At 43.3% G+C, this 25,076-nt stretch overlaps 1 protein-coding gene across 2 annotated transcripts; it reads right to left on the bottom strand.

The window, feature by feature from the left end:
* On the bottom strand, nucleotides 1–22,678 carry LOC137428702 (protein FAM200C-like). Of its 2 annotated transcripts, XR_013623430.1 has the most exons (5): nucleotides 22,415–22,678; nucleotides 18,854–18,910; nucleotides 10,316–10,432; nucleotides 6,392–7,750; nucleotides 1–1,383 (listed from the first exon to the last, which is right to left on the bottom strand). XR_013623430.1 is itself a non-coding variant. In XM_078777725.1 (4 exons), exons 1-4 carry the CDS (start codon nucleotides 22,572–22,574, stop codon nucleotides 7,161–7,163), a joined length of 924 nt encoding a protein of 307 aa, XP_078633851.1. In that variant the 5' UTR covers nucleotides 22,575–22,678; the 3' UTR covers nucleotides 6,100–7,160. The 2 variants fall into 2 exon arrangements, 1 of the variants encoding a protein (XP_078633851.1); XM_078777725.1 differs by lacking the exon at nucleotides 1–1,383 and having other exon boundaries at nucleotides 6,100–7,750.
* Between the last annotated feature and the right edge of the window lie 2,398 nt (nucleotides 22,679–25,076).

Genomic DNA, 25,076 nt, shown 5'->3' with positions numbered 1-25,076 from the left:
GGATCAGAATTTGTGGACTGTGGATATGATGGTGGTAAACTTAGTAAGTGGGACTGTTTCAGACCTCTACAGTGCTTTGGCAGATTAATTTGATTTAAGTTGGTCCACGAAACGTTCTTCATGTCCGTACGTCATTAATGCGTCATGCGAAGAATACGCTTTGCAATAAAGGTGGTCTGCCTCACCTTTATGCTCCAGCTCACCCTATTTAAACATCTTGTGTTCGTCCGGAGCTTTGTTGTTGTTGGTTTTGAGACATGCTGCACCTCTCTCTCATATGTATTTTTTTATGTCGAGATAAATGTGAAGAAGACAGAAAGGCCTTGCTACACGTGGAACACTTGTAGTCTTTCTCTCCCGTATGCAGTTTTTGATGCCTATGTAAATATGATAAAACAGAAAATGCCTTGGTGCACACAGAACACTTGTAGGGTTTCTCTCCCCCCCTGTGGGTTACCATGTGTGTCTGCCAGGTTGACGTCTGGCTAAATGATTTATTGCACACACTGCACTTGTACGGTTTCTCCCCAGTGTGGATTCTCATGTGTACCCGGCGGCTTGAGATGTGACGAAATGATTTATTGCACACACTGCACTTATACGACTTTGTAACAGTGTGTGTCCGCATGTGTATCTTGCGGCCTGCGTACTGACTGAATGATTTACTGCAGAAGCTACAATGAAATGGTTTCTCCCCAGTATGAGTCCTACAATGTGCCTGGTAAGTTGAGATCTGAGTGAATGATTTACTGCAAATTGAGCAAGTGTGTGGCTTTTCTCCTGTGTGTATTCTCATGTGTTTCTGGCAGTTCTGCTTCAATGTAAACGATTTATTACACACACTGCAATCAAACGGCCTTTCCCCAGTATGGGTCCTCATGTGTACATTCCAGTTGGAAGGGTGTCCAAATGATTTACTGCAAGCCATGCACTTGTACGGCTTCTCCCCAGTGTGTGTCCGCATGTGTGTCTGCCAGTTTGAATACTGTACAAAAGATTTAGTGCAGCCAGTGCACTTATACGGCTTCTCACCATTGTGCGTCCGCATGTGTATCATGAGCGATGACCTACAAGTAAATGATTTATTGCACGTTGTGCACTTTTCATGCTTCGCAATTTTATGGGTCCGCCTCCGATTCTGGTTGGTGGAATCAAACCGAGAAAATATCGCAGAAGAGTAACTGAATGATTGCATGCATTCATTGCCGTTGTCTGTCTGTTCAAAAGTATCAATATTCATGTTTACCTGCTTCGGACTCAAATTCTGTTCGTAATCCATGGAGGTCATGAAGTGACTCTTTTGGTATTGCTGCAAAGATCTCTCGTTGGAGGTGTGAAAACTATTGGCCCAGGAAAACATATTGAAGACCGTTGTCGATTTCTCTGAAGATCATTCACAGAAAGAAAGTCAGTAGGTGTATTAGAGGGATATAAAAACAGCATCAACACAAAGGTATGGATCTCAAAAGGAACGGAATGATTAAATTATAAACTTCCCGTGGCAATCAATTTACATTTTTCATTGACACAATTACATGAAGATGTAAAAGTGGGGAAAGAGGAAGAAAAGCACAAAATTAATGAAAACTTCACACAAACTTTAACAAGCAAGAATCTCCAATGCACGATAAGGTTGGACCCTCCCAATAACCAATTGGAAAGTTCAACCAAGGCATGCAAATATGAATATCTGTGTAAAATTTTCCATTGCCGAGAAATTCAACAAACTAATGGATGAAATAGCTTTACCTCAACCACCGAAGGTGGATGGAGGCTATGCTTTCACCTCTGTCTGTTTATCTGCCTGTGAGCAGGACGGATTCGGATGTTATGGACAGATTCGGATGAAATTTGATGGAGAGGTTCGGTGTGTGACAAGGACGAATTGATTAGATTTTGGTGAAGACCCGGATCCAGATACTCGAATTCTTTAAGCGATTCTTCACCATTGAGAACTTGGGCCAAAAATGGTACAGTGCCTTCAGAAAGTATTCACACCCCTTAACTTTTTTCACATTTTGTTGTGTTACAGCCTTAATTTAAAATGGATTAAATTGAGATTTTTTTGTCACTCATCTACAAATCATACCCCATAATGTCAAAGTGGAATTTTCTGATAGGAATTTTTACAAAATAATTCAAAATGCAACACAGAAATATCTAATTTACATAAGTATTCAACCATCTGGGTCAATACTTCGTAGAAGTGCCTTTGGCACGATCACAGCTTCGAGTCTTTTTGGGTATGTCTGTATCAATTTTGCACATCTGGATTTGGGGAGTTTTCTCCATTCTTCCTTGCAGATTTGCTCAAGCTCTGTCAAGTTGGATGGGGAGCGTCGGTGAACAACAATCTTCGTCTATCCACAGATTCTCAATGGGATTCAAGTCTGGGCTTTGGCTGGGCCACTCAAGGACTTTCACGTTCTTGTTCTGAAGCCAGTGCAGTGTTGCTTTGGCTGCACTGTTTGGTGCAGTATGCTTTCAGTCATTGTCCTGTTGGAACATAAATCTTCCTCACTGTCTAAGGTCTTTTGCACTCTGAAGCAGGTTCTCCTCAAGGATTTCCCTTTATTTGTCTCCATTCATTCTTCCCTCTATCCTTACAAGTCTCCCAGCCCATGCCGCTGAAAAGCATCCCCATAGCATGATACTGCCACCACCATGCGCCATGGTAGGGTGGGTGATGAGCTGTGCTTGGTTTCCTCCTGATGGAACACTTTGCATTCAGGCCAAAGAGTTCTATTTTTAGTCTGATCAGACCACATAATCTTTTGCCTTATGATCTCACAGTCTTTCACATATCTTTTTGCAAACTCCATTTGTGCTGTCATGTGCCTTTTTCTCAGGAGTGGCGTCCGTCTGGCCACTCTCCTATAAAGCCTAGATTTGTGGAGTGTTGCAGAAACTGTTGCGCTTCTAGCAGGTTCTCCCATCTCAGCCAAGGAACTCCGTAGTTCTGTCAGAGTGGTCATTCAGTTCTTGGTCACCTCCCTGCGTAATCAAGGTCCTTCTTGCCCGGTTGCTCAGTTTGGTCGGACGGCAACCTCAAGGACGAGTCTGGGTAGTTCCATATTCTTTCCATTTCCTAACGATGGAGCTATCTATGCTCTTGGGAATTTCCATCACTCTAGAAATTGTTTTGTACCCTTCTCCAGATCTGTGCCTCCTCACAATTCTATCTTGGAGTTCTACGGACAGTTTCTTGGACTTCATAGTCGAGTTTCTGTTCTGACATGCACTGTCAACTGTGGGACCTTATATAGAAAGGTGTGTTTCTTTCTAAATCATGTCCAATCAATTGCATTGGCCACAGATGGACTCCTTTAAAGTTGTAGAGGCATCTCACGGATGATCAAAGAAAATTGAATGCACCTGAGCTCAATTTGGAGTGTCATAGTAAAGGGGTTGAATATTTATTGACGCAAGACATTTCAGCTTTTCATTTTTCATTAATTTGTAAAAATTTCTAGAAAAAAAAAATCTACTGACATTATGGGGTGTTATGTGTAGATAGATCAGTGTCAAAAAAATCTCAATTTCATTCAGGCTGTAACAACAAAATGTGAAAAAAGTCAAGGGGTGTGAATACTTTCTGAAGGCACGGTATGTCGTGTGATATCCGTGTGATACAAAACATAAACTGTTCAGGCTTGCGGAGGTATGCGGTCCACCGAGTGCAGTTCTAGTCCTTGATATTTTTTCTTTAGTGACCTGACCTGTGAAAGATATTTAATGAAGGGATGTATTGGAGATTTAGTGAAATACGAGGAATTAATTTCCTGCACAATGTACCAGAACACAAAGCCCAAAGGGGACAACGTATACTCGATGGTTTTGGAGGCACGCTCTCCTGGGGAAAAGTTTAACATTTGGAAATTAAAACTGCATTTTATTCATTGTCCTGCACAATTACAAGGAATATTTAAAATCTTTTTCTGGAAGATGATAATATCTTTTGTAAATAACACTGTATAATTAATTTGATTAATTCCTTACAAATAAAATTATGGGTAGGATATGATGAAAGAACAAGGCAGTTCCTCAGCTAAATGCATGCTTGGTGATGTGAAAGTCATAAACGTTAGCCACATTTACTGTATAAATAAAATGATATAAAATAAAAAAATGTCATCGAGAGAAATGAATTCTAGTCTCCCAATAGCAAAATCATTTTAAAAAACAACAACTAGAAAGCATCGAAATTACAAAGCCCGTCCGTCCGCTTTGTAGTCAGACGTTTTCTTCTTCTTCTTCGATATGCTAAACATGACGAAAACAGCGGAAAAAATGCAAAGATTTGTTGATTTTATACAACCATGACCTTTGACCTTTTGATCTAAAAACAAACAATCAGCTTCTAGGCTTTGATTGGTGACCAATTGGCTTTTGACGAATTAAGTGAACCAATATGCAAATTCTTTAAACTTCAGGTCCATTAGATAAAAATTGATGATTTTATGTGAACTTTGACCTTTTGACAAAACTATGAATTTGACTTCTCCATATTCTCATAATAAGGCTTTGTTGAAAATTTGATGACAAAAGCTGAAATGGTAAAAAAAAAAAGTTACGGCCCGGACAGACAGACACAGAAGTGATTGCAAACCTCTGTCTCCCATGAGCTAATTCAAACAGAATGAAATCATTGCCTCTCCATATTTACTCCAGGATGCACATGCTCTTCCAGTAATCCCTTCTGATTAAATTTCCAAAATCCAGGAACTGCACACCTCAAATTGTATTCCTTGCTTCTCCCATCTATGGTTGATCTGTCATCCAAACACCATCCAAAGGTTGATCACCATCACCATCATCACCATCCAAAGGTTGATCTGTCCCACTCTTCCCTCCACGGTTTTAAGCAAACCGTGCACCTCCATCTGTTATCACTATTTCTGATCCATGATTTTATTACCCCCATAAACCTTTCCTAAGCCTGGTGTTGGCTTAACGGTTGAGGTGGCTGGCATAAGATCTTAAGGTCTTGAGTTTAAGCCCCTGTCATGCCATTGATTAACACCAGGTGGGTTGACTCAGCCTGTCATCCTTCCGAGGTCGGAAAAATGAGTACCAGCTTACTGGGAAGAATGAGACATTTGAGTATCCTGCGTTGGAGTGGCGACCCATCCAGGATTGTGTTCACTAGCCGAGGAAACTGCTTCGGCAGCCATATGCATATGAAGATGCAAAAGGAGTCGTCTTCCACCTTTCCTAACTGAAGCATCCTGGGTGGTAGCTTCGAGGTTTCCTGCACTCCTAAAATAATTGTAATACTAATATAGTACTCAGATACAAAGGAAAATACAGCATTGCTTATTGGAGTGTCAGTACCGTGAAATGGGGTGAATAGGCACACAAACTGAAAAAAAGTTCCGGAAACTTTTTTCGCTGAAAATTGATAACCATACTGATTTGTTGATATTTGGGTTGAAAGTGTTCTTGTTTTTTTAAAAAGCAACTTATAGTCCCCATTAACCCCATATATCGGTTAAATAGGAATAAATAGGATTTTTATGGCTGTTCCTATTCACCCCGTTTTACGGGTGAATAGGGACAGTCACTAATACAAAAAATAATAATCAAGAAACAATCCTGAGTTTCCAACTTATTGCTAAATTGATAGCTCAGATGGATGCACATAATATGCACCCATAATATAAACCACGGTGCCAATGAAAAAAAAATATGGGATAAAAAGTTTCTCCAAACTGTCCCTATTTCTTGATATATATATATTTTTTTGTATTAGTGACTGTCCCTATTCACCCGTAAAACGGGGTGAATAGGGACAGCCATAAAAATCCTATTTATTCCTATTTAACCCATATATGGGGTTAATAGGGACTATAAGTTGCTTTTTAAAAAAACAAGAGAACACTTTCAACCCAAATATCAACAAATCAGTATGGTTATCAATTTTCAGCAAAATAAGTTTCCGAACTTTTTTCAGTTTGTGTCCCTATTCACCCCATTTCACGGTGTCCAGTGATTTTGGCCTAAACCAGTGGTTCCCAACCTTTTTCTGATCGAGTACCACTTGGAGGTCCCGTACCGTCGCCGCGTACCACCTGGTTCCAGAAAAACTCAATTCGGTAAGATATCAATTTATTCACAAGTAGAACACACAAATGAACTAACTGTCAACAAAGAACACAATTTAATGCGAGGGCTGCATCTGTTTCTTCTCCACCAGCTGGTCGATGCGGGGCATAACTTTGCTCACAGCACATCGGAAATCATGCCCGGGCGCAGCAAGACGGTTCCGGCTCTTTGACTTGATGGTCAGCATGGCTGAGAACCCCTGCTCGCACTCCCACGTAGAGGGGAAAAGCAGTAGCTGGGGAACAGCGTGACGGGCTAGTATCGGGTACGAGGAGGCCATGCTCACCCAGAAGTTCATAGGAGAGCATTCCTTGTGCTTCGTCTTTGCTGTCTCGTCAGCCTGGACATCTATGAGCTCCTCTTGTTCCCCGGTCCCGACAGGCAGATCGCCTGGATCAACGGAAAACGGATTGGCGATGTAGGCACAACATGTGACGTCTGGGAAGTAATGCATCAACTCAGTCTTGAGCAGTGAGAGGTGACGGACGATTTCTTGGGAAAATTCATCATTGGGCTCGCTCTCAAGGGTAGTCAGGAGTTCGAACATTCCGTAGCGTTTGCTCTCCACGTTCTTGATCCAGAGGTCCAGCTTCCTGACAAACGCTCCCAACTTCGAGATGAAGTCTGAGACAGTGCAGTTGGGCCCTTGGAACGACAGGTTTAAGTGGTTGAAAACCCCAAAAATGTCCGACAGGTAGGCCAACCTTGAGATAAACTCCTCGTCCTCCAGATCTTTTTGAAAATCGTGTTCTTTCTCCGTGAAGAATACGAGGAGTTCATCCCTCAGTTCAAAGAGACGCCTCGTCGTATTCCCCCGGGAGAGCCAGCGAACCTCTGTGTGGTAGAGGAGACAGATGTGGTCGGAGCCGAGATCTTCACAGAGCAGTTTGAACAGCCGAGTATTCAGGGCGGATGTTTTCACGAAATTCACGATTTTGATAACTCGGTTCAAGCATGATAACAAATTCGGAGGGAGCACCTTAGTTGAAAGGGCGAATCTGTGTATGAAACAATGGACACCAGTGGCGTTTGGTGACACAGCTTTCACATGGGCTTTAAAACCCTGACTTTCGACCGAGCATAGACGGAGCCCCATCTGTCGTGCATCCGACCAACTTTCCCCAATCCAGTTCATTCTGCTTGAAGAAATTGTCCAAAACGTTGAAAACATCCTTTCCTTTTGTTGTACTGGATAGCTCCTGGCTCAGCAGCAGCTCAGTCTTCATAGTATTATTCTGTGTGAAGCGAACGTAGACAAGTAGTTGACAGCAGTTGGTGACGTCCGTCGAGTCATCGAGTTGGATTGCAAACCCAAACTTTGAGGCTCTCACTCCCGCAATCACTTGGTCAGCAATGTTGCCTGACATTTCCTCGATACGGCGCTGTACAGTGTTGTTCGAGAGGGACACACTGTCCAACTTCGCCACCGCCTCCTCTCCAATCACGTGCCTGACCAAGATCTTTGCCGCTGGCATGACGAGAGACTCTGCAATGGTATGCGCCTTAATGTTTTTGGCCACCAGGAGAGCGACTTCATAGGATGCTTTGACAATCCCTGCCCCCTTCTGGTAGAACTGGCCAGTCTTGTCCAGGCGCTGCCGCTTCACGTTCTCGCCAAGTCGCTGGAAGTAGCTCTGATCTCGCCCTAAACAATGCAAAAAACCAAGAATGTGACCAAATATCATATCAGGATCTGAAATATTAAGTCAAAAGATCTTGGAAGCTGATGAGCATCAAAGTTGTACCAGTGATAATTGGAGCAATGGGAATGATAAAGAAGTGTCGCAAGAAATCTTTAAAACCATCCCTGGGAATATTACCACAAACTCCAGTTGAAAGCTGGTGATGATTTTGAAAACAGACAAAATTTCGAGAACAAGAAAACTTCACAGCTTGATCCATGAATCGTGATCCCTTACCAAAACGCAGGTGGATACTTCGAGACCTGGGAATAAGCTCTGTTCCACCTTCTGAAACCCGCTTAGTGGAGATAACAGGCCCATACCCGGGTGGTGAAAGGGTGCATCGGGTGCATACGCACCCCTCTCCACGCCCCAAGAAAAACACAAAGGTCCACATTTTTTCTAAGCATTCTCTTTAGCCACGTGGATTAGCAAGAAACCAACAAACAAACAAAAAAAAAAATGCGAATGTAGGCCTTCCCCAATTACGTCCGGCTTGAAACCTGCACAACCTACGTAATATTGTTATAACTTGACACTGTCTACTTATTGATTGCTGTGTTTCACTGAACGCTTGTGACAATGTGCTGTAAATGTAAAAGCCAATCCCAATCGAGTTTTTATGTCGTGGGCATGCATGATATGTGATAACTGATAACAGTCTGAAGCGCATGGGGAATGAATCACGCACGACACGTGATTCATTCCCCATAGATAAAGGTTTTCGTACATGAAGGTTTTTGACATGAAGGTTTTTGTACATAAAGGTTTTTGTACATGAAGGTTTTTGTACATGAAGGTTTTTGTACATGAAGGTTTTCGTACATGAAGGTTTTCGTACATGAAGGTTTTCGTACATGAAGGTTTTCATATATGAAGGTTTTTGTATCTGAAGATTTTTGCATATGAAGGTTTTGTACATGAAGGTTTTTGTATATGAAGGTTTTCATACATGAAGGTTTTCATATATGAAGGTTTTTGTAGATGAAGGTTTTTGTATATGAAGGTTTTTGTATATGAAGGTTTTTGTATATGAAGGTTTTTGTATATGAAGGTTTTCGTACATGAAGGGTTTCAAATATGAAGGTTTTGTACATGATGCTTTTGTATATGAAGGTTTTTGCATATGAAGGTTTTTGTACATGATGGTTTTCGTATATGAAGGTTTTCATACATGAAGGTTTTTGTATCTGAAGGTTTTCATATATGAAGGTGTTCATATATGAAGGGGTTTTTGTATATGAAGGTTTTCGTATATGAAGGTTTTCATATATGAAGGTTTTTGTATATGAACGTTTTCATATATGAAGGTTTTTGTATCTGAAAGTTTTCATATATGAAGGGGTTTTTTTGTATATGAAGGTTTTCGTATATGAAGGTTTTCATATATGAAGGTTTTTGTATATGAACGTTTTCATATATGAAGGTTTTTGTATATGAAGGTTTTCATATATAAAGGTTTTCATATATGAAGGTTTTTGTATCTGAAGGTTTTCATATATGAAGGTTTTTGTATATGAAGGTTTTTGTATATGAAGGTTTTCGTACATCAAGGTTTTCATATTTGAAGGTTTTCGTACATGAAGGTTTTCATATATGAAGGTTTTCGTATCTGAAGGTTTTTGCATATGAAGGTTTTTGCAGATGAAGGTTTGTATATGATGCTTTTGTATATGAATGTTTTTGCATATGAAGGTTTTTGTACATGAAGATTTTCGTACATGAAGGTTTTTGCATGTGAAGGTTTTCATATATGAAGGTTTTTGCATGTGAAGGTTTTCATATATGAAGGTTTTTGCATGTGAAGGTTTTTGCATGTGAAGGTTTTCATATATGAAGGTATTTGTATGTGAAGGTTTTCATCTGTGAATGTTTTCGTATATGAAGGTTTTGTATATAAAGGTTTTTGCAGATGAAGGTTTTGTATATGATGCTTTTGTATATGAATGTTTTTGCATATGAAGGTTTTTGTACATGAGGGTTTTCATTCATGAAGGTTTTCATATATGAAGGTTTTTGTGTATGAAGGTTTTTGTATATGAAGGTTTTTGTATATGAGGGTTTTTGTATATGAAGGTTTTTGTGTATGAAGGTTTTTGTATATGAAGGTTTTTGCATATGCAGGTTTTTTGCACATGAAGGTTTTCATATATGAAGGTTTTCCCAAAAAGGTCAGAGATATAGGAATGGTTGGTTAGCCACCAGTATCATTATGTGGTATTTTTTCTTTTCTCAGGAGACCTTAATGAAGACCTTATTGTGATATAAAAATAAGGGTAATATTATATAAACAAATCTTTGTATTCATATTATGTTCCTTTTTCTGACGTGGTGTTTCCTGTCACGAGACACTTGTTGAATGGAACTTAAAGTCGAACTTTGATGGGTATTTGGTAAGTCACAACACAATACCACAGATATTAAAGTGGGGGAAATGATCCTGTCCATAAGGATAGATTATTTGCTAGTAATGGATTAAGATGTAGGGAAGAATCAGAAAGATCTGCTCTGCACTTCACAAGCCTCACCATACTCAGCTTCTGCAGAGAGAGCATCTTCACTGAGCTCTTCCTTTATGTGGATGCCATCGGAAGTCCGAAGAGCGTTACCATAGAGACATCCAGCTTCCACTGGAACCATTTCACCTGCACAAAATCAAATGATAGCTCAGAGCAGGATGATCTAATACAGGTGTTCAGCATTTAGATCAAATTACTGTTACATGTGAACTGTATCAAATTAAACTCGCTGCTGTGTGACGATATTGGGTTTTGCTAAGGTGGACATACATTGCCCAATATATTATACGGAGCACATCACTTGGGGTTGTGTACAACTTGTACTCTTTACAATACAATTTGTATAAAATATCGTGCAGATTTTCCGCCCACTTTAATTAGCCGATGTATTGAACACGTCCATTTCTTCCATGACACACAACATGTTGCATGTCTACAGAGTTCTTGCCTATCAGTCTGTTGACCTCCTTCTGTTAGTTGTGTAGCTCTCCACAAGTCTCAACTCGAACGGCACTCAATAGAGAGCAAACCTCCGCCAGGCTGAACAGTTTATGATTTGTATCCCACCGTTAGGCCGGATCTGGATTCGAACCCGAACCAAAACCAAAATCTCATCGGCTTGTTCTTGTCACCTAACCAACTTGTCCACCAAGTTTAGTCATAACTCGTCCATAACTTTTTAAAATATCATGTTGTATATCGCTTTTCGCTCAATCTCTCAATGGTGAAGAATCACTTAAAAATTAACTAATTCTCATATCCGAATAAAAATTCAGATCTTCACCAAAATCGAATCGATTAGTCCTCGTCTCACACACAACCTCTCTGCCAAATTTCATCCGAATTCGTCCACAACTTTTTCAGATATCTTGTTCACAGACATACAGACAAACAAACAAACAGACAGGGGTGAAAACATAACCTCCATCCACCTTTGGTGGTGGAGGTAAAATGAAGAATGAATGATCGTTTTGATGCCATTTTTCCCCCGCTAAAGCGGGGGTTAGCCTTGCGGGCCCCATGACCTTCGATAGTCCCCGCACGGTCGCCATCCCCCGCCGGGCTTCGGCACGATGTGCAGCGGCGACGCCCAAGCGCTCTCTGAGCGCCGAACGATGCCGAGTCGCTCCAGGGTAGCGAACTCCGCTTTTGCCACCGCCAGCTTCGTCGGCTCGAGGCGGCGTGCCCGGGCGTAGACCGGTGGCCCGACGGTGGGGATGTGATGGGCCACCCCATGCTTGACGGCCCCCGCCGAGAAGGTGGGCCACGTGAGGGCCGGGAAGCCGGCGAGGAGGCGGGTGAATGCGTCCGCTGCCGGAAGCGTACAGACCAACGTGGCCGGAACCGAACCGTTCGGCAAGTCGCTTGGCAAGCCGCTCGTTGAGCTGGGCAACGCACAAGCGAGCGAGCTGAACGTCTCGGCCTGGACAAGACGTCTGCGCTTGACGTCGACCAGGAGCCCATTAGCGCACAGGAAGTCCGCGCCAAGCAGTGCCATGGGCACGTCGGCGGTGACGAACGTCCATCGGAAAACCTGCCCTCCGAACCGCAGAGAGAGGCAGCGTTTTCCATACGTACGGATGGGCGTCCCGTTCGCGGCAAGCAGCGCGGGGCCCCCACCCGCGGCATGCTTGTCTGACGTGCCGGCGGGAACGACACTCACCTGCGCTCCCGTGTCGCACAGGTAACGGCGCCCGGAGAAGGTGTCCGTTATGAACAGCAGGCTGCTCGAACGGCCGGCGCTCATCGCCACTATTGAGCGCCGGCCCAGGCGTTTCCCGACCTGTTGAAGGAGCATGGCAGATGACACTGCCGAGCTTCGTGGCCGAACTTGGCGTGGAACCAGCACCAGGTGGTGGAGCTGGAGGAGCGCGGCTGGCTCCGCCAGGCCGGTGGAGTTGGCGGGTTTCCCCGCGGTGGCGGTTTTCGCCGCGGCGGTGGGCGGGGCGTGGCGGCGGTCACGAGGTGCGTATCAGCATGCTGCGTATGCTGTATAAGCTGATGCTGTGGATCAGCAGCATCAGCAGCAGCATCAGCAGCATCAGCCACGAGGGCCGTGACGGCCACGCCGACTCTCGCCCGCGTGTCCGAAGCGGCGAAGTACTTGTCCGCCTCGGCTGCCAATGCTCGGGGTTCCGTTAGCCCGGTCCCGGCCAACGCGAGGCGAACCTGCGCTGGAAGTTGGCGACGGAAAAGCGCCCGGAATAGAGAACCGGGGGCTTCGTCGCCCAACAGTGACAGCATATGGTCCATTCGGACCAACGGGCGCGTGTCACCGAGCTCGGGGAGATCCAGGAGGCGGTCGGCCTGTGCGTCGTCCGTGAGGCCGAACGTGGCTAGGAGTAGCCGCTTGAGTGCCTCGTACTTGTGGCCGTCCGGTGGGTGGCGAAGGACGGACACAACTCGAGCGGCCGTGCCGGGCCCGAGGGAGGCGACGACGTGGCAATAGCGCGTGTCATCGCCGGTGAGGCGCCGAAGCTGAAATTGGGCTTCGGCCTGGACGAACCAGACTTCGGCCTGAGCCTCCCAAAATTCGGGAAGTTTGATGAAGTTGGCCATGGCAATGGCGTCGCGTGTGGAAGGATCGCTCCGGCAGATCCAACGTCAAGGGGGTCACCAGTAAAGCGCAGCGTTACGCGCGCTGCTTGCGAGCAAGGAGGAAGCGGACAAGCGGTAACTTATAAGCGTCTTTATTTCAGGAGCTCACTGTAACACTGGCGCGCTCCGGGCTGCGCGCCCGGTGTATATCATGAGGCCACGCCTACCCCTCGGGCGTGGCCACCGCCCACTTGGTGCGCGGAATGATGTCACCACGCCAGTGGGCTTTTGTGTCCGCCACAACCTCATGGTTCCCTTTTTGAGAAAGTTTTTATGGCCGGATGCCCTTCCTGACGCCAACCCTTAGTCACCTCTTACGATGAGCAGGGATACGGTGTACCTATTCTAAACCTGGAGGTAATTATGTAAAATATATCAATAAGTGATACATAGGGACATAGTACGTTCCTTAATGAGCAACATGTCTCCTTAATTCGGCATGGTCATATATTTGACAATTTTCTGAATGAAAGACTCGCCCGAATGTTATTGCAAAGTGCGAGGTGGATATGTTCATCAAGTTGCCGATCAAGGTTTGTGTTCTCGTGGTGGGGGTTAATGTTCTGACTGTGAAACACTCAATGACGATGGTGAATGTCCTTCTGTCACTGATAGATTGAGCTAAGGCAAAGACACCACATTGAGGCAGTTTTTACATTTTACAAAAATTTGTTATCTTCAAAGAATGATAAGAGATTACTCTCAACAACAGATGCATACATTTTTAGATGACGTCATTCATCGAAGAATAACAACATGCCAATCTGCTGTTCAGATGAAATAATTCCACCCAATGTGGTAAAACTTCTCGGAAAGGGGTCAATAATCCAGGAGTGATGCAGTTTCCTTTGTCGACAATGAGGGATATCCTTACACAGACAACTGTTTGAATTTGGACTCACCTGGTGTTGGCTTAGCGGTTAAGTTGCCGGCTTGGGATCCTAGGATCCTGGATTTGAATCCCGGTCGATCGCTGAATTAACGCCAGGGGGGGTTGACTCAGCCTGTCATCCTTCCGAGGTCAGCAAATTGAGTACCAGCTTGCTGGGATGAATGATCCCGGTGTGTACCCCGGTTTAGAATAGGTACACCGTATCCCTGCGCATCGTAAGAGGCGACCAAGGGTTGGCATCAGGAAGGGCATCTGGCCATAAAAACATTGCCTCAAACAGGGAACCATGATTATCATGGGGCCCGCAAGGCTAACCCTCGCTCTAGCGGGGAAAATGGCCTTAAAACGATCATTCATTCATTCATTTCATTCATATTCATTCATTCAACAATCAAAGCTGCTCTCATCAACTTTTGTAAGGTTTATTGAAGCCGATTTTCAGCAGCGCTGCCCTGGCTGATTTTATATTGTGAGGAAAACCTCACATGCAGGTTGGGAGCGTTCTTTTCAAGTCATTGCGTGCTGTCCTGACACTTTTGGATACAGAGGGGAAAACAAAGTCTGAAATCAAACTCAGGAACAACTAGAACGGCACTCGGTAGAGCGCATACCTCTGCCAGGCTGAACACTTTACGTTTTGATCCCACTGATAGGCCAGATCTCGATCCGGACCTGGACCAAAATGTAATCCTCTTGTTTTTGTCATCGACCAAACTCATCTACCAAGTTTCGTCCAAATCCATCCACGACTTTTTGAAATATAATGCCATAGATCGTTTTTGGCGCTATCACTCAACAGTGAAGAATCACTTTAAAATATAAAAACTCTCGTATCCTGATCTTAACCAAAATGGAATAAATTCATCCGTGTCTGACACCCAACCTGTCCACCAAGTTTTCAGAATCTGTCCAGAACTGTTTGAGATATCCTGCTCCACAGACAGACAAAAAACAGACAGACAGGGATGATGTATACCACTTTTCGCTCGATCTCTCAATGGTGAAGAATCACTTAAAAATTAAATAATTCTCATATCCGAATCCATATTCAGATCTTCACCAAAATATAATCCATTCTTCCTTGTCACATACACAACATGTCCACCAAGTTTAGTCCAAATCCGTCTATACCTTTTTGAGATATCGTGCTATGTATCGGTTTTAGCCCCATCACTCAATGGTGAAGGTGACTGGAGTGAGTGATAGGTTGATGATGGTGAAAATGATGATTGGAAAGCTCTTGGTGAACGTCATCTCGGGATATGCTCCGCAGGTAGGTCGGAGCGATGAAGAGAAGGACAAGTTCTGGTGTGCGATAGAGAAGCTGATGGAAAACGTGAAAGATGAGGAAGTTGTTGTGGTTGGAGGAGACCTAAATGGACCTGTGGGAAGGAGTATGGACGGTTTTGAGGGAGTTCATGGGGGTTACGGATATGGTATGAGAAATGGAGAAGGTGAAAGGATTTTGGAGTTTGCTGTTGGAGCTGATTTGTTGATTTGTAATACTCAGTTCCAGAAAGGGGATAATAAGCTTGTTACATACACGTCAGGTGAGTCGACGATAACCGTTGACTACCTGATGGTGCGTAGGCGAGATAGGGGGCACCTCCGGGACACAACGGTGATCCCGGGGGAGGAGGCTGTTTCACAGCACCACTTGGTTGTCTGCGACATAAGGGTGAAAGGTGCGAGGAGAGCTCGGCGGGTGAAGTACCAACCGAGAATGAAGGTGTGGAGGTTGAAAGAGGTGACAGTATGTTGTAGATCGTGTTCCTGGATGTCTTTTTGTTGAATGTGTTTTAATGAATGTTTCCCCCTGTACTGTCTTTCCCTCACGGTCCCCCTGTGCTGTGTTCCTGGATGTCTTTTTGTTGAATGTGTTTTAATGAATGTTTCCCCCTGTACTGTCTTTCCCTCGCGGTCCCCCTGTGCTGTGTTCCTGGATGTCTTTTTGTTGAATGTGTTTTAATGAATGTTTCCCCCTGTGCTGTCTTTCCCTCGCGGTCCCCCTGTGCTGCGTTCCTGGATGTCTTTTTGTTGAATGTGTTTTAATGAATGTTTCCCCCTGTGCTGTCTTTCCCTCGCGGTCCCCCTGTGCTGTGTTCCTGGATGTCTTTTTGTTGAATGTGTTTTAATGAATGTTTCCCCCTGTGCTGTCTTTCCCTCACGGTCCCCCTGTACTGTGTTCCTGGATGTCTTTTTGTTGAATGTGTTTTAATGAATGTTTCCCCCTGTGCTGTCTTTTCCTTGTGGTCCCCCTGTGCTGCTGTGTTTCTGGATGTCTTTTTGTTGAATGTGTTTTAATGAATGTTTCCCCCTGTGCTGTCTTTCCCTCGCGGTCCCCCTGTGCTGTGTTCCTGGATGTCTTTTTGTTGAATGTGTTTTAATGAATGTTTCCCCCTGTGCTGTCTTTCCCTCGGGGTCCCCCTGTACTGTGTTCCTCGATGTCTTTTTGTTGAATGTGTTTTAATGAATGTTTCCCCCTGTGCTGTCTTTCCCTCGCGGTCCCCCTGTACTGTGTTCCTGGATGTCTTTTTGTTGAATGTGTTTTAATGAATGTTTCCCCCTGTGCTGTCTTTCCCTCGTGGTTGTCAGCTCTTTCACGAGCCTCGATTCAGTATTTAAAAAAAAAAAAAAAAAAAACAGTAAGGGAGGCATTAAAAGAGAGGCTGAGTAGGGTAGAGGATGATGTGGTTGAGCTTGAACGTGGTTGGATGTCAATGAAAGATAGTCTGTTGGGAGCAGTTGGTGAGGTATGTGGATGGACAAAAGGACCACCGAGGCACTCGGAAGCATGGTGTTGGGATGATGAAGTTAGAAAGAGGATTGACGAGAAGAGGAAGAAGTTCAAGGAGTGGCACAAGGTGAAGGGTACGGGAGCAGAAAAAGCAGAGCATGAAAGTTAAATGGCAGCCAAGAGGGCTGCAAAGAAAGAGGTAGCAAAGGCACAGGAGGCATGTAGGAAAATGTTCGGAGAACGCTTGGATTCGGAAGAGGGTCAGAGAGCGGTATTCAGGATTGCAAAGCAGATAGCGAAAGAGGTGTGATGTGATGGGGGTGAGTTGCTTGAAGGATGAAGTGGGACAAATCGTTGTCGACCCAGATGGAATTAAAGGAAGATGGAAAAGATATATGGAAATGCTGTTGAATACAGAGAATGAATGGGATGGCAACAAAGAGAGTAACCCAGTTTTAGGAACGGCAGAGAAGATAACTGAGAAGGAAGTTGAGGAAGCGATAAAAGCAATGAAGAGTAGAAAAGCGGAGGGCCGACAGGAGTTGTGGGAGATATGTTGAAGGCAGCAGGAAGTTGGGGTGTGAAGAAAATGACAGAGATCTGTAATCTGGTGGTGAAAGAAGGCCGCATTCCAGTGGATTGGGAACTGAGTACCCTCGTCCCTCTTTACAAGGGGAAAGGTGACCCTCTGGAGTGTGGCTCGTACCGAGCGATAAAGTTATTGGAGCATGGAATGAAGGTATTGGAAAGGGCCTTGGAGAGGAGGATAAGGAAGAAGGTGAAGATCGACGAAATGCAGTTTGGATTTATGCCAGGAAGAGGAACGACAGACGCGCTCTTTATTGTGAGGCAGTTGCAGGAGAAGTACATGGAGAAGAGGAAGAAGTTGTTTCTTGTGTTTGTTGATCTGGAGAAAGCATTCGTTAGGGTTCCACGTGAATTATTGTCATGGGCATTGAGGAAGTTAGAAGTGGAGGAATGGTTGATCAGAGTAGTGATGGCAATGTACAAAAGAGCGCGAACAGCTGTAAGGACGAAGGACGGGAACAGTGGTGAGTTTGAGGTGAAGGTGGTAGTGCATCAGGGGTTGGTACTAAGTCCACTACTATTTGTAGCTGTGATGGAGGTGCTGGCTCAGAACGTAAAGGAGGGTTTACCCTGGGAGTTGTTGTATGCAGATGATCTGGTGTCCATTGCAGAAAGTATGGATGGACTGAAGAAAAAGATGAACAAGTGGAAGGAATGTATGGAGACAAAAGGTCTGAAGGTGAATATAGGAAAGACGAAGGTGATGGCAAGTGGTAAAGCATGTGGTGAGGTGGAAAGAACTGGGAAGTGGCCATGTGCTGTGTGCAGGAATGGTGTCGGAGTGAATTCCATTCAATGTACAATGTGCGCTGAGTGGGTTCATCAAAAATGTAGTGGTCTGAGAGGGTCATTAACCAGTGAGGCAGCTACATTCAAATGTAAGGTGTGCACAGAGGGAGCTGCAGATGGAGGAAATGTTGAGTTGGATCTTGGAGACGGCGTGAAGCTGGAAGGTGTGAAAACATTTTGCTACCTCGGAGACATGCTGAATGGAGAAGGTGGATCAGACTCGGCAACGGTTGCTGGAGTGAGATGTGCATGGAAGAAGTTTCGGGAACTGAGTGGCGTGCTGTTGAGGAGGGGAGTGTCGTTGAAGCTGAAGGAAAAGGTGTATGCTGCATGTGTGAGAAGTGTTATGATTTATGGGAGCGAGACATGGGTCATGAATGTAGAGCAGCAACGAAGGCTGGAAAGGGTGGAAATGCGAATGGTTCGGTGGATGTGCGGAGTATCGTTGAGAGAGAGGAAGACAAATGATGAATTGCGAAAGATGATGGGAATAGAGCCTGTGATTGATGCTGTGAAGACGAGCAGGTTGAGATGGTTTGGTCATGTGTTGAGGAAGGATGAAAGTGACTGGTTGAGAAGAGTGATGGAAATGAATGTAGAAGGAAGTCGAGGACGGGGAAGATTGAGAAAGACTTGGCGAAAGATGGTGGAAGAAGAAATGCGGGCAAGGGGGTTAACAAGGAGAGATGCAGAAAATAGGGCAAAATGGAGAAGATTGTCATGGGGACCGCAAGGCTAACCCCCGCTCTAGCAGGGAAAATGGCCTTAAAATGCATGTTGTTTGTTGTACTCAACGGTGAAGCCCTATTTTGACAGACAAACAGACAGGGATGAAAACATAACCTTTGTCCACCTTCGATCGAGGAAGTAACAGCAAATCACACAACTCTCATCATCCAGTATCGTTACGTTCAACTTGTACAATGTTATTCTGAAGTCTTACCTTCTGAGAGGGAATCATCGGTTTGTTCAGGTTCCACCTTCACCACCACAATAGAATCTGTAATTAAACAAAACCTGCTTTAAACAAAACACAAAATAACATCTACAGAGAACAATAACTCAACCTAGCTGTGATGAGACCAAGTGATCCTCCATTTAAAAAAACATGCGGCTTCCATTTACACAAAACTGTATAAATTCCGTTTTGTGTCATCAGTGGAAAAAAAACATTTATTTGCGCATTTGCTTTGAAAAAAAAAATTGCAATTTTCTTCAAGTTTTCACCCGTCAAATTCTCCGCTCCTGGGTGGTGAATTTTTCCATCAATGTGATGTGGAAACGTCGCGAATTAGATGATGAAAATAATATTAGAAACAGCAGGTGGGAAAATGCGGGAACTGGATCTGTGTGACGTGACACTAAAAACCAAATTAATCTGAATTATGATGTCCACGTACACTCATCTACAAAGGACTTTGCAGACACGGCAGTACGTACATTGACACAGGGGGTTGCCATCACTTCCCAAGCACGTTTCAATATGGTTTCTATTATGAGTGGATGAAGACAGTCATCTTTGATTGGTCAAATCGTTTTCATTGCGAAGATTTTCCACCATCGGGCTTCATTTTGTTTTTCTTCATTTGGTGTTTCTTTTGATGTTTTTGAAAAACATTTTTGCCAATCTCATTTATATTTTAACGATTTTTCACTGTGAAAAGTAAAGATTCTCCAAAAGTGCACACGCATGCATGTGATGTCTGACATTTTGTTTTCACCAGTGATTGTATTTTCACCCCCTTTCCCCCCCATCCAAAATCATAGTCTTTTCTACCCTCGTTAACCACCCCAAGCACACCTCTTTCTAAGACTCCTGTTTTCCTTCCTGAAAGTTGGCTCCTGTATACATCTTATCCTCCCATATGTTGGCTTAGCGGTTAGGGTGCCGGCTTGGGATCCTCGGATCCTGGGTTCAAATCCCGGTCGATCGCTGAATTAACGCCACGGGGGTTGACTCAGCCCGTCATCCTTCCGAGGTCGGCAAATTGAGTACCAGTTCCCTGGTGTCGCAAGAGAAGACTAACAGGGTTGGCGGCAGGAAGGGCATCCGGCCATAAAACATTGCTTCAAAAAGGGGACCACGGTGCCCGAAAAAGCCTAACCCTTGGTCTGCGGGGAAAAATGGCCTCTAAAGGTGGTTCATTTTTTGTTCACTCCATTAATTAATTAAGCCTCTGGAACAAACTCCCCCACTCTCTTCAATCCCACTCCTCCTTCCAGGTCTTTAAAACAGCTGTTCACCACCATCTCTTATCTTTCCCCATCCAAAACCTTGATATTTTCTACCCCCGTTAATTCACCCCAAATCCACTTTTTTGAAATACCGACTTCTTTCCTGGAAGTCCTTGGTGTCCTTGTGTTGTTTTTTTTTACCTCTCCCACCCCCATCCCACGCCTCCTCCCCCAAGCCCTCTCCCTCCCACAGATCTCCCGATGTCCATGCTCGCAAATGTTGTACTTGTGTGCTTCCCCCTCTCTCCCCATCTTGTCTCACGCTCTCTTTATTTCGGCTCATGTTTTTTGTCATTAATGTTAGTTCTTACACGAGCCTCGATCTTGCATACAAAAAAAAAAAATTCCTCTTTTCCTGTTTACGCCATCCCCTTGCTTATAACTGTAGTCCCATGCTGGGATAACATTGCATGTTGTCAATTCCCAAACTTCCTCAACCTTCAATTCACTCGTGTATGAAATTCGATTTCAAGTTGAATTTTATTTGGAAGGCTCGAGCTGCCCACCTGTTAACCCTAACAGCTAGGCCTACCTGGCACCTACCATGCACCAAGCCAATGCAATAGGCAATTGCTTGTTTTCTTGTGACGTCATCGGAGCACGCGCGCAGGGCACCCTGGGACACCTCGGCCATCTTGATACCCTCTCGAACAACGTCGTCAGCGGATTCACATTAAATAGCTTTTGTTCACGACCAGTCATGCCAATTTGCGGCGTATTTCGTTGTTCAAACAGGCCAGGCGTTAGGCCAGGAGTTAAGTTTTACAAAACGCCCAAACTTCTACTGAATCAGGGTGAGGAAACAAGAAATTTAAGTGAAGAGAGGCGGCGTTTGTGGAAGGCTGCCATCAATCGCAGTGACATCCAAACAGAATCACAGTGGGATCGCACACCTGTCTGCTCCGAGCATTTTGTTAACAGTAAGTAAGAACATGTTTCATGGAATGCGAAACCTGGAACATAAAAGTATTGAATTTGAAACTGTCCAATAAACTTTCTAAAGTTATGTACTCTTATCAACTCGGTCAAAATGAATCTCGATTTTATCATGTGAAGAATGTGCTATGTATTCGTTGCTTACATGATAAATATAGGTGATGACTTATGGCCATACGCACAAAGCACACATGGCGGCACTCACTTCGCACTGTGCGTCACATGTCTACAAAGTATGCACACATGCATGCACAGCTGAAAACTGCAGTGGTTTTTGAACAAATGGAGGGCACTTAATCAATCAGGTCCATAACATTAACACAAGCAGCTTTAAAAAATACATGTTTGTTTAATATATTAATACCTTGGATCGAATCAAGTGGACGTCATTCAGTTCTTTGTGTAGGATTTGTCGCACCCATCCATCTTGGTACAACCTGTATGCCTCGAGGGATTTATACTTCTTCAACTCATCTTTGGTATAGGCCGATTTGCTGAACAACAGGTAGTTGATCACGTCGATGTGGGTCACCTGAGGCCACTTGCTCACATTCTTCTCAAATTGATCATTTGATAGACCATAAGGGTCACACCCAATGACAGAAATATTCTCTTTGTAACGAACAAGAACGTCCGGGGGGGGGGGGAGCGTCTCTTGGTAGCCAAGGTTGGCACTCGCACTGCTAGCCATACTCAAGCCTGGATCTACCGTATCCTTGCGTACACTCCAAGTCTGTTCTACAGGTAGTTGGTTGCAGGTTGACCCACTGCCCAGGTGTTCACCAGTTCACTGGTCCACGGCAAACTTAAACCGAATGTTCTGTGTTTGTTGGGCAACAATACGTAATATAAACTAGATGGCACCACACTCCACATGAACGTGACAAAACAAACAAAATTACTTTATAAAACAGACTTTTTGCGATCCGCATTCACCATAAACCAACGCAACAAATCAATATCAGCGCACACGGACAGATTAGCTTGGGTATCAAAATGGCTGCCGCGCAATGTGAGATGGGTAACTGTGACGTCAGTGAAAACAAAGGATACCCCTCTATCGCCAATGCATTCAGGTATCTATCTCAATGAGTAAATCTCATTTAAACTTACCTCTCCCGCTCTCCGCTATCACTACCTTTCCAGGTATGTCAAGAGTCCAATGGATCATATCAATTTTTCAAATCTCCACAGCTTCTGTGGAGAACTTGCTCTGAGGTAAATTCCTTCCCGCCAATGTGGGCGCTCATTTTAAAATTTATCAACCTCCGTGCGTACGTCATAAATAGATGTGCATTCACCAAATTATTACCTGTACACGAGAACACTGTACCTGTTCGCACGTCGGGCTCGTCCCCTCCATCACGAAGGTTCTGAAAGTCCAGGATCCTGAACCCGCAGATCCCAGCAGCCCCTCCTGGACCTCCTCCGTCTCCTCCATGAGAACCCGACGAGCTCGGATCGTGGGCGCAGTTTGGGGGTTCTTGATCCATGACCCCTCAGTTCGAGGAACTTCCCAGAGCCCCCAATATCATCCACACTCTCTCGGACATTAACTTGATCACGAACTTGAGTCGCCGAACCACGTGGCGTGGCTATTTCGCCGGAAACCCTCAGATCACGATCAAACCTGCGATTCTTGTTTCAGATTTTCACTTCAATTTGAGGAACAAAATCTCTGATATGGAGAAGGTTAAAGGGAAATTACACAAGTTCAGCTAACGCGATACACACAGAGATGAACAAGGATAACAACGTTCTTCACACAGAAGTCCAACGGAGGTTGCTTAGTGACGTCATCAATTTGCGTGCGGCCGCCATATTGGAGTACAAAGAAACAAAACAGGAGCTTGGAAGTTCTTCTGGTTTCAAAAAAACAAAAGCTTCTTCTGAAGCTTGGGTTTGTCGATATGTTGGAAGCATCATCTAGGGAGCGATATTATAACAAAATACAGATTTATAGACAACGCAGACACGTACGAATACCGTATATGACTTCCAAATGACGTATTAATGCGAATTCGAGGCCTTTTGCGCATGCGTGGTGAGTGCGTTTCAGTGACAAGTCCAATCAGGGTTACCTGAGTAGTGTAATAATGTTGCTTCTGGGACACCTCCGTTTAACATGGGAAATCCCTATCTAATGTCATTTACCCCCTTGTCTTTTTCAAAAATCATAAACACCTCTATTTCTCCCACCCTCATCTTTATGAACCTTTTGTCTGTAGTACCTATCCTTAATGTTGTTCATTAGACCACTCAAACACTACAAATATTTGTTTTCTCTTATAGACCTATCATCCTTCTTCTACATATCATCTGGCAGATTAATCTTTGACCCACTCAAACATTGACCCATTCACTTACATGTTAATTTTTCCCCTCCCTCATTGCCCCTAAAGACCTCTATTTCTCTCACCCTGTTCTTTACGAACCTTCTAACCTTTTGACATGTTATCCTTATTCATTAGACCACTTAAACACCTGTGATCCTTCTGACCTCATGGACCTTTTAACCTTTTACTCTTAATATCATCTGGTGAATATAACCCACTCAAACAACGACCCTACAAATATTTGTTTATGCGTGGGAAATAATTTAATTCTCCTACAACTCTCTTCACCATCTAATATATTAACAAAAAATATGTTTGAGTTTGGTTCTTTATTAAGATATTTTAACTGAGCTAAGATAAAATGGTAAACCTCCCTCAATGTTCTTGCTTGAGCGCCTCCAGTGCCACATACCATTTTTAAATTAAAGTATATATTTTCCTGACAACCATCAAAGTTTTCCGTCCACTCAAAAATATTTCCATCTTTTTTACCCAATTCACCGGTATTTAAATTAATTCTCTTATTTGTTTTGTGAACTTTTTTACCAGTTGCCTTTTCAATTATACCTATTTGATATTTTTCACATTCATTATGTTTTCCATTTATATACCAAGGTTGATTACACCTCCACTCTTTAGTCTGGTTGATACTTGGTTCTATCATTTATATAATAGTAAAAAAGGCGGCGGTAGCCCGTTAAAATCCCCAACCCCCCCCCTTTTTAACTTATCACTTATATATATCTTATCACTTATATATATCTTATCACTTATGTATATCTTATCACTTATATATATATCTTATCACTTATATATATATCTTATCACTTATATACTTATATAACCATAAGGGAGACTATCAATTCCATTTTCTAAAATAAACCTCTTATCATCAAAAGCCCCCAATGCTTTCTTATTTATCTCTTCTGAATATAATTGATGTTTATAACTTCTTATTCCATTAATCTTTCTAAACTCTTCTTTCTTTGTTGTTAAACAGTTATAATAATCCTTAAAGTTTATTGTTTCTTTAATAACATTTTTCTTTACACCTTTTAACTTCTTATCAGTCTTTTCAACGTTATTCACAATGTATTTATAAGCATAAGCCTTTGACCTCAATCCCACAAATTCACTCATAACATTTCCTCCTAATTCATCCTTGAACTTTCCAATCACCTTTTTATTTTTAGAAGAGAACAACTCACTCTCTGGACTGTAATTACTCGTGTCATAGATATTAATGTCTCTTTTCATGTCTGAATAAACATCGTTGGTATTAATTTTCAAAATAAAACTATCTGTATCCATATAAAGTAGATTAACATCATTTTGATATTTCTTCCTCAAGTTATTATAAAAGTAATCATACATTAATGACTTTGATAAATCAAGAATTGTTGTTCCAATATAAATAGGTTTGTTCATTTCAATACTCTCTTTAATCAAATGGATCGCACAAAAGTTCTCAGTAAAGACCTCAGCTCGAGTAAAACTCGGTCTATTAATTAATTTTGATGCTTGTTCCCAAGATGTTGATAGTCTGATATTTTGTCTTTTCCTCACATTCTCCATAGTCTTACCAAAGACCGCATTATTCATCAATTTATAAAAGTCTTTCTCAAAATCTGTTTTTGACTCTGTTCTTCTTTGTGTATT

This window comes from Myxine glutinosa, chromosome 5 (genome assembly GCF_964187855.1).
Source record: "Myxine glutinosa chromosome 5, kmMyxGlut1.1, whole genome shotgun sequence".
Lineage (NCBI taxonomy): Eukaryota > Metazoa > Chordata > Myxini > Myxiniformes > Myxinidae > Myxine > Myxine glutinosa.
The sequence above is the reverse complement of the archived record's forward strand: the minus strand, read 5'-3'. Positions and strand labels throughout refer to the sequence as shown.

Excerpts from the sequence above, each read along its gene's own strand:
- LOC137428702 (XM_078777725.1), bottom strand. The coding sequence starts at position 22,574 with ATGGATCAAGAACCCCCAAACTGCGCCCACGATCCGAGCTCGTCGGGT. Across the intron at positions 18,911-22,414 it reads CGAGCCCGACGTGCGAACAG|ATTCTATTGTGGTGGTGAAG; the intron begins GTACAGTGTTCT and ends GTTTAATTACAG. Across the intron at positions 7,751-10,315 it reads CTCTGCAGAAGCTGAGTATG|GGCGAGATCAGAGCTACTTC; the intron begins GTGAGGCTTGTG and ends TGCATTGTTTAG.